This window comes from Lepus europaeus, chromosome 12 (genome assembly GCF_033115175.1).
Source record: "Lepus europaeus isolate LE1 chromosome 12, mLepTim1.pri, whole genome shotgun sequence".
Lineage (NCBI taxonomy): Eukaryota > Metazoa > Chordata > Mammalia > Lagomorpha > Leporidae > Lepus > Lepus europaeus.
In genome coordinates this window covers 94781569-94795847 of record NC_084838.1, presented here as the reverse complement: position 1 = coordinate 94795847, position 14279 = coordinate 94781569, and the positions used below count along the sequence as shown (strand labels likewise).

The following is a 14279-nucleotide window of genomic DNA, read 5'->3' as shown; positions in this document are numbered from 1 at the left end:
TGGGTTCTAGGTTAGGAATTGAACATTGTTTTCTGTGATGTTATTTAGGTTGATTTATTCATACTGCTATTTTTTTGTTTGATGGAAATAATGTATTAGGCTCAAAGCTTAGACTGTCTTCATTCCTCAGAAAATTCAACTATGCATTGCTTCTTTGGTAAAGGATGCATTATCATAAATATTAAAATGAAAAATTGTTTTTTTTTCCTGAAAATGACTAAATGTGTCTTATTTTCAGAAAGAATGCATTAAAAGTAAACTCATACCTTTGATTTAGGACTGACTTCTTGTTTTGGAGTGTACACTGTTCTTTCAGGAGTGCTCCTTATATGTTGGAATGGCGTTTAATTCTTAATTTGCAACTAACAAAGAAATACGATAGAAATTAAAAGATTTTTAACTTACAACATTCTAGATAATTTTTCAAGCAGTTTGAGTCTTGCTTCTTTTATAGTTTTATCAGCAGCAATGAATATGCATTAAATCTCTGTATTTTTGTGTATACTTTATTATTCCTTAATATTTAAGATATTAAGGATTTTAGGCTTTTAAGAATGTTCTTAAAATTTTATTTGAAACAGTAAGAGAGAGAGGGAGAGACGGAGAAAACGATCTTCCATCTGCTGGTTTGTACCCCAAATGGCCACGATGGTTGAGGCAGGACCAGGCCAAAGCCAGGAGCCTGGAATTCCATCTGGACCTCCCATGTGGGTGGTAGGGCCTCAGGCCATCTTCTGCTGCCTTCCCTGGTTCATAAGCAGAAAGCTGGATCAGAAGTGCAGCATCAGGAACTCGAACTGGTGACCATATGGGATGCTGATGTCATAGGCAGAGGCTTAACCCACTGCACTACAATGCCAGCAGCAAGGATTCCAGGTTTTAAAAGAGATGTCTGTGAAATTATGCCACAAGAACATAACTCCTTCCTGAGAAAGCTTAATGCAGAGGTGCTTCAGACTCACAGGATTATCATGGGAGTGTAAAATATCTCATATGCTACATTCCATTTGGTAACTCTGAACAGCCTCTTTGTTTAGTTTGCTGGTTTTTGATCTTTATATAGATGGAGTTGTGCTGCTTGTTTATTTCTCTAATTTTTTTCTTGCCTTGAGCAAGTTGTTCTTGGCCTTTGACTTTTTAATGTAAACTTTAGAAAAACTCCTGAAATTCTACCTCAAACCCTGTTTAGATTTGTCATCGGTACTGCATTGAGTCCATATGCCATAGGATTGAAATCCCTGTGACGTTGAATTTTTCTTTCTCAGAGCATATATCTCTCTCCAGTTATGCAGGCTACATTAATTAATTACTATTTTGGGAATTGCTGGCCCATTTTACTAGATACAGGGCAACAATCCCCCCCCCCCACTACTTTTAAAAAATGTATTTATTTATTTGAAAGGCAGTGTTACAGAGAGGCAGAGGCAGAGGTAGATAGAGAATTTTCCATCTACCGGTTCATTCCCCAAATGGCTGCAATGACCAGGGTCAGGCCAGGCTGAATTCAGGAGCCAGGAGTTTCATCCGGGTCTCCCACATGGGTGCAGGGGCCCAAGCACGTGGACCATTTTCTGCTACTGTCCCAGGTGCATTAACAGGGAGCTGGATTGGATATGGACCAGCAGGGACTCAAACCAGTGCCCATATGGGATGCCATTACTGCTGGTGGCAGCTTAATCACTGCCCCCTCCTTTTTTATTTAAAGATTTATGTATTTACTTATTTATTTGAAAGGCAGAGTAACAGAGATGGAGAGAGAAAGCTTCATCTGCTGGTTCATTCCTCAAATGACTGCAATGGCGATGGCTGGATCAGACCAAATCCAGGAGCTTGGAACTCTATCTGGGTTTCCCAAGTAGGTGATGGAGCCCACTGATTTCCCAGGGGCATTAGCAGGGAGCTGGATTGGAAGTAGAGCAGTCGGGGCTGGAACCAGTGCTACAATGTGGGATGCTGGCATCGGAAGTGGTGGGTTAAACTGCCACACTACAATGCCAGCCCCAACATATTTTGTCTTTCCAGTGACCTAAATTTAGGTGACATTTGTGTGTTGATCTAATTTCTATGTTGTCTTTGTTGGCAGGGAAGAAATGATAATTTAAGATGTGTTATTAGGAAAAGTAGCTAATTTTCACTATCCAATTTAGCAAAATATAAATCACTTGCAGGTGATTTAATTAATTTAGGAATTTTAATACTAGTTAAGCAAACAAACAATTCCAATATAATAACAAGTTTTTTATTAGATGTTTACATAAAATGCCAGAGGAACATAAAAAAGGAAGTGACTAACTCAGCCTTTGGGCATAGGTATTTAATACGGTGAAAGAGCCTGCCAAGGACTGCCCCTAGGATGGAGTCAGCCAGGTATTGTGCAAAGGCTTGAATCAAGGGGAGCTTAAACACATTGTGTTATACTTGGGGTGTAGATTTGGGGGAGGGGAAGCATAATAATTGAATAAATTGGATCAGACTCATAAAAACTTTGTTTTACTGATCAGATTTGTAGGGAAAAGTGTTTTCAGATCGTGCCCCTCGGTTTTCTGGACGTTACCGCTGGCTGCCGCCCTCCTGTGCCCCTCGGTTTTCTGGACTGTGGCCTGCCCACACGTTACCGCTGGCTGCAGAGATCGAAGCAGCCTGTTATCCAGGGAAATCACATCCACGTCGGTGCAAGTTTTTGGCCAGTATTCCCAAACTGACTAAATCTCTTTTAAATACAAATATGTAGCAGTGTCATGTTTTTCAATATGCTCTGGATATTTATGACCTGAAACTTAGGAAAGCAAATTGTGAAAAAGAAAATTCATTGTGTTCTACTGCAGTGAGGTCACAAAAGAATCCTGTAGAGATGACATTGTTCAGTAGCTATAAAGGAGCAGTGCCTTCTGTTGAGTTTGATTATTGTGTGAAATGCCAAAGGCTAGTTCGCAGTTGCTCAAGGCATATAAAAATTAGTAAGACAGTCTCTTCCTGGGAGAGCTGTTAGCTAGGGCATGAGGAGGGAGAGTGTTTGTAACAGCACAGCAGGGTGGACCTTGAAGGCCCCAGGAGAGAAGCACAAGAAGGAGACTTCGATTTCAGGACAAAATCTTACTCTTTTGGGAGCTAGAAAAAGAGTATTATATGAAGATGGATTTTGAAAGATAGATTTAATTTTGTTGTGTTTCTCAGGAGAAAGAAACGAGGTGGAAAGGGGTTTGGTGAATTTGGCAGCCAGCAGGCACTCTGGCCAAATCACAGTGGTCCAAGAGAAAGGCTGAGGAAATAAGTTTGACCCAGGAGGGTTGAAGCCATGTGGGAGCAGGCTGTGACTGGGACCCCCATGAAGGCCTGAAGCCGCAAGGGTGACAGGAGCATTTCCACAGTGCCCGCTCTTCTGCTTCTTTTCTGCTCTGACCCATCCTCTTTCCTCTCTTTCCCAGCCAACATCAACCATGCATTGTGTAGTCTTTCTCTCTTCCCCCCACCCAGCATCAGCTCCATCACTCTGGGAGCACTCTGAACCCACCAGTTGACCTGGCTCTGTTCCTATGATGATTGCCTCACTCCTCATCTTAGTTTCCGTGATGATTGTTCCCACCTCCATTGCTGTTAGCAGATCACAAAGGCTCCTCATCCCACTTGCCCCAGTGACCCTTTGGAGCTAAGATCAGATCATACTTTAGGGAAAAAAAAATTTATTTATTTGGAAAGCAAAATTACACACAAAGAAAGGGGAGAGACACACACACAGACATCGTCTATCTTCTTGTTCACTCCCAAAATGGCCACAACAGCCAGGCCAAAGCCAGGAACCTAGAACTCCATCCTGGTCTCCCACATGGGTTCAGGGTACCAAGACTTGGGCCCTCTTCTGCTTTCTTAGGTACACGAGCAGGGAGCTGGATCAGGTGGAGCAGCCGAGTCTCAAACCAGTGCCCAAGTGGGATGCTAGTGTCACAGATGACAGCTTAACCTGCTGTACCACAAGGCCAGCCCCATGAAATCAGATCATACTCGATATTGTTTGTAGAATGAATGAATGAATGAATGATGGGTCCTTGTGTACAAAGTTTTCGCATGTGCAGTAGACAGCAAAGAGATGAAAATTCTAAAAGATTTTAATGGTCATATGAAGAAATTGTTTGGAGAAGTATAAAATATATGCTCTGTCTTTGTTTGAGAATATTGACCTTAGTTTGGCTCTCCTAGCCTTTTGCCTGAGTGAAAACCAAAGCCCTTCTTCCTACTCCAACTGAATGCCAAACCATGACCTGTTTTCTCCATGTTTCCTCACGTGCCTGTGAATGTTACAGGAAGGGGCAGACACAATGAGATGAGCAGAAATCAAAGGATCACTCCTTGTGAACAGTCAGCTGTAAGCATTTTTGGTGGCTTTTCAAGCACAAGCAGAGTTCTTGCATTCATAAAAGTCATTTGTGAATCAGAATTGAGCCCCAGAGTATCTTACTTTTGGCCCTGTTCTGTACACTTTCCACCCTTGAAGGGTTTTAGTCAGGGCAATGCATGTTTTCCTTATGTCAGAACCTGTTTGTTTCTATCCACATGCATTTTATAGGTGCATGGTATTTAGATACCCAGTTCTTCAGTAGTAAAATGAAAAGGTTGGAGTGCAGGACCTCCAAGACCACTCTGCTGGCACTTTTTTCTTCTAAATATAGATGTGTCTTGATGACTTGCTATCCTTTTGCTTTCTTTTTAAAAGATTTGTTTGTTTGAAAGAGTTAGAGAGAGAGAGAGATTCCACTTGCTGATTCACTCCCCAAAAGGCTGCAATGGCCAGGGCTAGGCCAGGGCAAAGTCCTGAGCCTGGAACTCCATCTGGGTCTCCCACGTGGGTGGCGGGGGTGCTGCTTTCCCAAGCACACTAGCAGGGAGCTGGATCAGATGTGGGATGCCGGTGTTGCAGGTCATGACTTAACCTCCAGCTCCACGGTGCCAGCCCCTCTGCCAGAATTTTTTAAAGTTATCTGTTACTGTGTGAGTGTGTAGTAATTTGTTTTAGTCTAAGGGCCAATGCTGGTCTCTAATGGTTTTGTGTTTAGGATATTTGGGCAGTAAAAAATTTATTCTTAGCAATGACAAATGGCTATCAATTTCTGAGTTTACTTTGAAAGAGTAAGGGGCTAAAGTTTGAGGTGTTTACTTTGAAGTTATATAACCATAGGTAGGCCTAATATTTATAGGACAAGTGTAAAACTCTTGTGGACTCTTGTGGTCCTCCACAGCAGTTCATATTAGGGAGTTAGGGAAAAAAGCAGATATACGATAAAGCATGTAGTTTTGTTTTACAAAAATTTTTATGATAAAAACTTAGGATATGTTAATTTAAGAAATTTTAGAAATACAGATAATGTGAAGAAAAAATTTTAAATCACTGATAGAGGGGCCGGCGCTGTGGCGCAGTGGGTTAACACCCTGGCCTGAGGTGCCAGCGTCCCATGTGAGCACCCATTCGAGACCTGGCTGCTCTGCTTCCTATCCAGCTCTCAACTATGGCCTGGGAAAGCAGTGGAAGATGGCCCAAGTGCTTGGACCCCTGCACCCACATGGGAGACACAGAAGAAGCTCCTGGCTCCTGGCTTCAGATTGGCGCAGCTCCAGCCATTGCAGCCAATTGGGGTGTGAACCATTAGATGGAAGACCTCTCTGTCTGTCTGTCTGCCTGTCTCTCTCTCTGTCTCTCTGACTTTCAAATAAATACATACATACACAAATAAATAAATAAATAAATATCACATTGAACATTTAATTTTATACCTTGCTTTTCCAGTTTGATTTTCTTTTGCTATATTATTAAATATCTTTTTATAACATAATTCACTCTGTTGGATAAGTCATGACAAATTCAGCAAGTCTAATTTTTCTTGAGTACATTGGTTGTTCCTAGTTTTTCCTGTTATAAGTAATACTGCTATGGACCTAAATCTTTCCTTAGGATATATTCTTAGAAATTGAATTACTGGGTAAGAGGATATTCATTTTAATGTATTGGCTGATATCTTTGTTTTGTGCTACTATGCTACTCAAATACCTGAGACTGCATAGTTTATAAAGAACAGAGATTTATTTTTACCGTTTTAGAGGCCAGGAAATGCGAGATTGAGGGGCTCCATGTGTGTCATCCCGTGGCAGAAGGGCAAGACATACTCGTGAAAGAGGAGGGGCCAAACACGCCTGATATCTGCAGCTCATTCCTTATACACCATCTTTAATCCATTCCAGCGAAGGCCCTCCTGACCTAAGCATCTCTTACTGTGATTATCCTCATCACCTCTTAAAGTGGGTTAGTTATCAGCACTGTTGCACTGGGGATTAAGTTTCCAACACATGACTTTGGGGGACACTCCCAAACCACCACAACTATATTTTATCAAGTGACCTCCCAGAAAGACTTTATAAAATTGTGCTCCCAACAGCAACAGAGTGACCATTTCTCCCTATCTTGGCCAGTGCTGAGTGTTGTGGTATAGGTTGTTTTCGTGTTTGTGTTACTGAAGCCAGGAGCCAGGAGCTCCATCTACATGGATGGCTCCTAGGAACCCAACTATTTGATCTACCAGCTGCTGTGTTCCTGGGTCTATCTTGGCAGGAAGCTGCAATCTGGAACCAGAGCTGGGAATTGAACCCAGGCCCTCACATAATGAGATGTAGGTGACCTAACCAGTGTTTTAACTGCTAAGACAAATTCAGAAACCAGGGTTTTTGTTTTGTTTTGTTTGTCTGTTTTACTGGGATAAGGAGCAGGGTAAGGAAATATCTTTATAGCTTTTGATTTTTAAAAATCAGTATGTAGTTATCATTTTGGAAATATCCAGGACATATTTGCCAGCTAAGTTACAATAGTCCCCTCCTTATCCACAGTTTTACTTACACTGGTTTCGGTTACCGATGACCAGCAACAGTCTGAAAATATTACGTGAAAAACTCCAGAAACAAACAGTTCCTTGTTTTAAATTATATAGCTGCTCTGGGTAGCACAATGAAGTCATATGCCATTCCTCTCTGGCCTGCCAGGGATACAGGTCCCCTTTGTTCAGCATATCTGCACTGTATGTCCTACCTACCCCTGGTCATGGAATAACCAGCTTGCTTATCAGTATCACAGTGCTTGCATTCAAGTAACCCTTATTTTACTTAGCAGTGCTCCCAATATGCAAGACTGATGATACGGGCAACTTTTATTATGGAATATTATTATCATTGTTAATCTCTTACTGTGTTTATTTTAAAAATTAAACTTTATCATACGTGTGTGCATATGTATAGAAAAAAAACGTAATATATATTCAGTGCTACTCTCAGTTTCAGGTATCCTCTTGGAGGGGGGGGAGTTTTAGAATATATCACCTGCTGGGGGCTGCGCTGTGGCAGAGCGGGTTAAAGCCCTGGCCTGCAGCACTGGCATCTCATATGGGTGCTGGTTCAAGTCCTGGCTGCTCCACTTCCCATCCAGATTCCTGTTAATGCGCCTGGGAAAGCAGTGAATGATAGCCTTAGTGCTAGGGCTCTTACACCCATGTGAGAGACCCAGAAGAAGCTTCTGGCTCCTAGCTTTGGATTGGTTCAGCTCTGGCCATTGTGGCCATTTGGGAAATGAACCAGTGGATAGAAGGCACACACTCTCTCCTGTAACTCTTGTCTTTCAAATAAATAAAAAATAAATCTTAAATAAATGTTAAAAAAAAAAAAAGGAGAATGTGTCACCTGCTGATCAGGAAGGTCTACTTTATTTTCATTTTTCCAAGACTGTATTTGTGCAATACAGGCATTGAAAATAGTGTTGAGGATTAAGGCAGGCTAAGCTGCCACTTGCAATGCTGGCATACTATTTGAGTGCCAGTTGGAATCCTGGCTGCTCTGTTTCTGATCCAGTTCCCTGCTAATGTGCTTGAGAAAGCAGCAAAAGATGGTCCAAGTGTTTGGGTCCCTGCCACCCATTTTGGAGACCCAGAGTGGAGTTCCAAGCTCCTGGCTTCTGCCTGGACTATTGTGGCCATTTAGGGAGTGAACCAGTGGATGGAAGAGATCTCTCTCTCTCTCTCCTCCTCTTTCCCCCCTCCCCTCTCTATAACCTGCCTTTCAAATAAATAAATTCTTTGAGGAAAAAAAAGTATAAAGAGAACTGTTTATTGTCATTTTAAATATTATGTAGGAATTATGTACAGTTCCTAACCATAGACTCTGAACCATGAAATGTCTAGACTGACTTTTATTGGATCTATGGCAAGAGAGCTACTGCAAAAACTCTCTCCCTGGCTTATGGTGTGAGTGCTATTGGAAGGCCCTGGGTTCCAGGGGAAAGCTTGGCCGAAGTTTCGCTTAGTGTCCGCAACATTTATTTATTTATTTGCAAGGCAGAGTGGCAGACAGAGATGGCTTTAACCTGCTGTGTTACAACGATGGCCCTTACAACCTTATTTAAATATTTACTTATTTATTTGATAAGTAGAAAGAGAGAGAGGGACAGATAAAAATAAAGAGCTCCCATGTGTTGGTTCACTCTCCAGATACCCACATTAGCCAGGCCTAAGCTGGGACTCAAGTTTTTGAGCCGGTACCGCTGCCTCCCAGGGTCTGCATTAGCAGGATACAAGAATCGGGAGCTGGTGGTAAGCATCAAATCCAGGCACTCTGATGTGAGCTACAGCTATTCTAACCCCTGAACCAAACACCTGCTCCAAGATCTGCAATCTTCAGCTGTCTCTGCTTTGAAACTGGTTTCCTTTTGTTGTATACTTCATTACTTTCCATCCCACCTAGGTCTACAGCACGTTGTGCTGTAATTTTTTTTAAGGGCCACTTATGTGAAACACAGGTATGAAACTTTGCTCAAGTGAATTTGATTAAAAATTGAACTTGGGGTTTTCAGTGAGATGCCACTTAACAAAGCTTCGCACAGTGCCACTCATGGTGAACATCCAGTAATCTTGGCTCTTAGGATGGTTGGAATTCCTTTAAGAAATGACATTTAACCTGGTACAGGGGCTAGGAGGACCTTCTGGCAAGGGGAATAAGGCATACTTACATCCCGAGGGGCCTGTAGCCCCTTCAGGGTCCCAAACATGGTGAGGAGGAAGTCAGCTGGGTAGCATTCGGGGATTGCTGCAGAGCCAGTGAGTCCTGGCCTTTTCACTTTGGGAATGTTGTTGCTCTTCATAGTAAGAGTACTTAGTAAGCCATAGGGTCTAAACTGAGCCAGTCAGATTTGCACTGTTAAAAGCTACCTGGGTGAGCGGAATCAAGCCTGCAACACCACCATCCTATGTAGGCACCAGTTTGAGTCGTGGATGCCACTTCTGATCCAGCTCTTTGCCAATGGCCTGGGAAAGTAGTGAAAGATGACTTAAATGATTGGGCCCCCTGCCTCCCATGTGGGAGACCTAGATGAAGCTCCTGGATCCTGGCTTTGATCTGGCCCAGCCTGGCTGTTGGAGCCATTTGGGGGTTGAACCAGCAGATGGAAGATTGAACTCACTTGCTCTCTCTTTTTTCCTTCCTCCCTCTCTCCCTCTCTCTCTCCCTAAGTGAGCCTTTCAAATAAATAAGTTAAAAAAAAAAAAAAAAAAAGCTCCCCTGGGGCAGCTGTTGTGGCAGGCAAGTTAAGCTGCTGCTTGGGATGTCCACACCCCGTGTTGGAGGGCTAGTTTCCTGCTACTCCACTTCAGATGTGCTTCCTGCTAATGCCCCCTGGGAGGCAGCAGATGATGGCTCAAGTGCTTGGGTCCCCACCACTCATAAAGGAGAACAGCAGATGGAAGATCTGTCTTTTGTGATGAAAATAAACATTTTCAAAAATAAAAGCCATTTGATTTTAGAGTAGGTGACTGTCTTGGGCAGCCTGCTGACTCTATCTCAGATTTCCTCATCTGTAACCCAGATTCAGTAATAGTATCCCACCCCTAGGCTGTGAGGATTAAATGAGTTACTATTTATAAAGCACTAAGAACAGCTCCTGGCATATAAGTGCTTCAAGTATTTTTTAAGTAGAATATCAAAAGTCTAGTAGCAGAAAGTCAAGAACTTCCAGTATTGCCCGCATTCCACTAAACATCAGACTGGCCTCCTCAGTGAAAAACCCAGACTGTCCCAACTGTGAGCCCTCCTGGTGTCCACACTAAACCCCACCACCTCCTTTCCCTGCCTCGATCTGATGTAAGCCTCTTCATGTGGGTTTTCCTTGGGGCTGGCCAGGCCTAGCTGGGTTTTCCCTTTGCCAGGACACTTGCATTGCAATCTATGCCCAGAGCAGGTCCCATTCTTGGACTCAAGGAGCCTTTGAGTTATATGATTTACAAAAAAATTCACTATGTAAATTTCCTATTTTTGTATCCTCAAATGGATTTTTTGGTGGGGATATGGAGGAATCAACAAGGTCTGTGTTGCTGGTCTTTTTTGTTTTGTTGAAATCAGGGATGTTTTCTGTTGAGTAGTAATGTTTCAGTGCTACTTTGTAATTCATTATAAATTTTTCTAATTTGCAGTTCCCTTCTATACCAGACCTCAAGCTGGGAGGGAGGTTTCATGCTATATTGCTTAGGAGCGTTGCTTGGAGTTCTGTTTTGAGGATATTAAGGTGAATCTGAGCTCACAGGAAGAAATCACCATGGTCTACACTGGAGGGTCCCTGCCATATTCAGGGGCAAGATCTCCCCCTGTAGTGGAGCCTGTGGTAGACCTGTGGGGGAAGGGAGAGGCACGGAAGGCCCCATCTGATTAAGTCTGATAATGGGTAAAATGTGTCTTTCTGTTTTGTGTGTTTTGAATATGTGAATTCTTTTATGATGAAATAGAAATGAACACAGTGATGGTTAGGGATAACCATGCTGGGTGGCACTGGGTATGATAGTGCCAAAGTGTTTGTTGTCCCTGGCTGCAGTAATTACTTCTTTTTTTTTTAAAGATTTATTTATCTGAAAGTCAGATATATATATATATATATATATATATATATATATATAGAGAGAGAGAGAGAGAGAGAGAGAGAGAGAGAGAGAGAGAGAATATGAATCTTCCCTATATGAATCTTCCCTTTGCTGGTTTACTTTCCAGGTGGCAATAGCTGGGGCTAGGCCAGGCCAAAGCCAGGAGCCAAGAGTTTGTTCTGGCTCTCCCATGTGGGTGGCATGTGCCCAAGTGCTTGGGCCGTCTCCCACTGTGCTTCCCAAGCTATTAGCAGGGAGCTGGATTGGAAATAGAGCAACTGGGACACAAACCAGGGCCTATATGGGATGGCAACATTGCAGGCAGCAGCTTTACTGGCTGTGCCACCATGCCAGCCATGAGGTCCTCATTCTTGACTAAGATACCCTTGCCTCTACCCTGATTTAGACTATCTTCTCCAAATATTTGTGTATGAACTTACTTACATGTAGACAAGCATACATTTATATGCACACACGCAAATTCACTGTATCTCAAACCACAGTGCAGAACTTTTTAAAAACTGTAAAATAACTGTTTCCTGTGAATATACATAAGCATCACTGAGTTATACACTTTAAGTGTACAACTTTTAAAGGGGATGAAATTCATGGTGTGTAAATTGTCTCAATAAAACTTATTTAAGTTTTTTAAATTTTCTAAATAACTCACTTTTTCAAAAAAAGTTCTTTCCTGACTTTAGAATTCATATACAATATATAAAACTGGAAAACATGCTAAAGTTGAAAGAAGGGAAAGTGTATATCTTTATATAATCACATTCCTAAGAAGCACCACCCTGAGACTGTTGACTTCTGGTGCTGTTTTCTTCCACTATTTTTTCATCCTATTATGTGTCATTTTTATGTAGATGATGTGGGTTAAGATAATTTCTGGATTTAGAATTGTGCATCTTCATTTAGCTTTATAACATTTTAAATGTTGCCATGAACGTCTTATAAACATTTTAATGGCTTACAGTGCCACTGTACTTGTATAGGAGTATAAAAGCTCATCATTTCCTGCTGTTCAACATTTTTACTATGAGAAAGAACACAGTAGTGGACATCTTTGAGCATAATCCTCATCATCATGTGTGGATTTATCTCCCTAACTGTATGCCAGACAATATCAAATGTTTTGACTGCTCTTAGACCTTTAATATGTATGTCAAAAAGGCAGGGCCTCTATTGACCTAGAAGGCATCTTTGTTAGGTAACAGCCTGCTGTGGGCACACATGGCCCTGGAAGTCAAGCTTGACAATGGATTGGGGGCTGTGCCACACCTGCCCACACTCTGTGGGTGCACTCTGGAAGCCCCCATCTCCCCTCAGAGCCCAAATGAAGTATCTGTTTCATAGAACCCGAAACTGCATTCAGAATCCATGTCTGTAAGATACTATAATTCATTGAATGAAAGTGGTATTTTACTGTTTTACTTTTTTTTTTCTTTTAAAAGATCTTCCTTTTTTATTTGAAGGACAGAGTTACAGAGAGAGAGGGAGAGACACAGAGAGAGAAAGATCTTCCATCTACTGGTTCACTCCCCAAATGGCCCCAACAGCCAGGGCTGGGCCAGGCCAAAGTCAAGAGCTTTATGAGTTTCCCATGTGGATGGCAGGGGTCCAATTACTTGGCCATCTTCTGTTTGTCCCAGGCACATTAGCAGGGAGCGGAGTCAGAAACAGAGCAGCCAAGACTCCAGCTAGCACTCATTTGCAGTGTCGGCATCACAGGCAGCAGCTCAACTCACTGAGCCACAATGCTGACCTCTTAATTTACTCTTTTTGATTAGGAGGATGAACATGTATCTATTTGTTTCTTAGACATTTCAGTTTTATAAGTTACCTATTCATACTCATTTTTATGCTCTTGTTTATCATGTTGTGTACATTACTTTGATTACATGTGATCAATTTGCTAGTTTTCTAGTTTGTGCTTATATTACATTCTGAAAAACTTATATTTGTATTTAGAACAGTCTTTTATAATTTACTCCCTTGATTTTTCACCTTGAAATGGGCTTTCTCATATAGATACTTTAAAAATAATTTTCTGGCTGGCGCCATAGCTCACTTGGTTAATCCTCTGCCTGTGGCGCTGGGATCCCATATGGGCACTGGGTTCTAGTCCCAGTTGCTCCTCTTCCAGTCCAGCTCTCTGCTGTGGCCTGGGAAGGCAGTGGAGGATGGCCCAAGTGCTTGGGCCCCTGCACCCGCATGGAAGACTGGGAGGAAGCACCTGGCTCCTGGCTTCGGATCGGCGCAGCACCAGCCGTAGCGGCCATTTGAGGGGTGAACCAACAGAAGGAAGACCTTTCTCTCTGTCTCTCTCTCTCACTGTCTATAACTCTACCTGTCAAATTTTAAAAAATGTCTTCCTATTTATTATCTTATTTAATTTTTAATTTATATTAAACTTGGCAATATTTTGATGAGTAATGTAAAGTGAAAATCTTTTTTAAAAGATAGTTTTCCAGCCACTATTTATTATGTTCTTTTCCCTGTGATTTGTGGTATTTTTTGTCCTGTATTAAATTCTTTTGTCTACTCTGATAAAATTATTTTGCTGCGTTTTTTAAAAAAAGATTTATTTATTTACTTGAAAGGTCACATTAGAGAGAGCAGCAGAGAGAGAGCTCTTCCATCTGCTGGTTCACTCCCCAAATGGCTGCAACAGTCAAGGCTAGGCCAGGCTGAAGCCAGGAGACAGGAACTTTATCTGGTCTCCCACGTGGGTACAGGGGCCGAAGCACTTAGGCCATTCTCTGCTGCTTTCCCAGGCACATTAAGAGGGAGCTGGATAGGAAGTGGAGCAGCCTGGTCTCAATCCAGTGCCCAGATGGGATGCCAGCACTGCAGGTAGTGGCTTAACCCACTGCAGCATAGTGCTGGCCCCATGATGCATTTTTAAAAAGAAAAAAATCCTATTCTTTATATGGTTAATATTATTAACTAGATATTATTTTTGCTTAACTATTAACATTTAAAGTGACTTATTTTTAATGGCTAATTTTAATGCTAACTTATTTCTTCTTTATACTTAATTCAAAATGGACTGGGTAGTTGGACAAATTGAGATGACTGGTTTTAAAGATTCCATCCCATTTACAAGTGACTCAGATTCTAGGCATTGTATATAACAGGGACATGCATTTATGTGTAAGACGTTGACCTTTTCTTTTTCTGTTGATGTTTTTTAGAGTTTGTTATCTCGTATACTTTCAGCGATCAGTTTTGATATAAAAGAAGTTGGTCTTTTTGCTCAAGGTCTTGGGTATGAGCCTGTGGATTACTATCCTGGTTTGCTTAGAAATGTGAGTATTTTAAATTTATTAGTATTGAGATTTTCAT

General features: G+C 41.8%; 1 protein-coding gene across 3 annotated transcripts in view; it reads left to right on the top strand.

Annotated features, from left to right (window-relative positions):
• The window catches only part of FANCC (FA complementation group C), a 261235-nt gene that overhangs the window by 172754 nt on the left and 74202 nt on the right, over positions 1 to 14279 (top strand). For all 3 annotated transcript variants that reach the window (XM_062208547.1, XM_062208546.1, XM_062208545.1), the window contains one exon: positions 14129 to 14242. In XM_062208547.1, coding sequence (XP_062064531.1) covers positions 14129 to 14242 — 114 coding nt within the window. The remainder of the gene's footprint in view (positions 1 to 14128; positions 14243 to 14279) is intronic.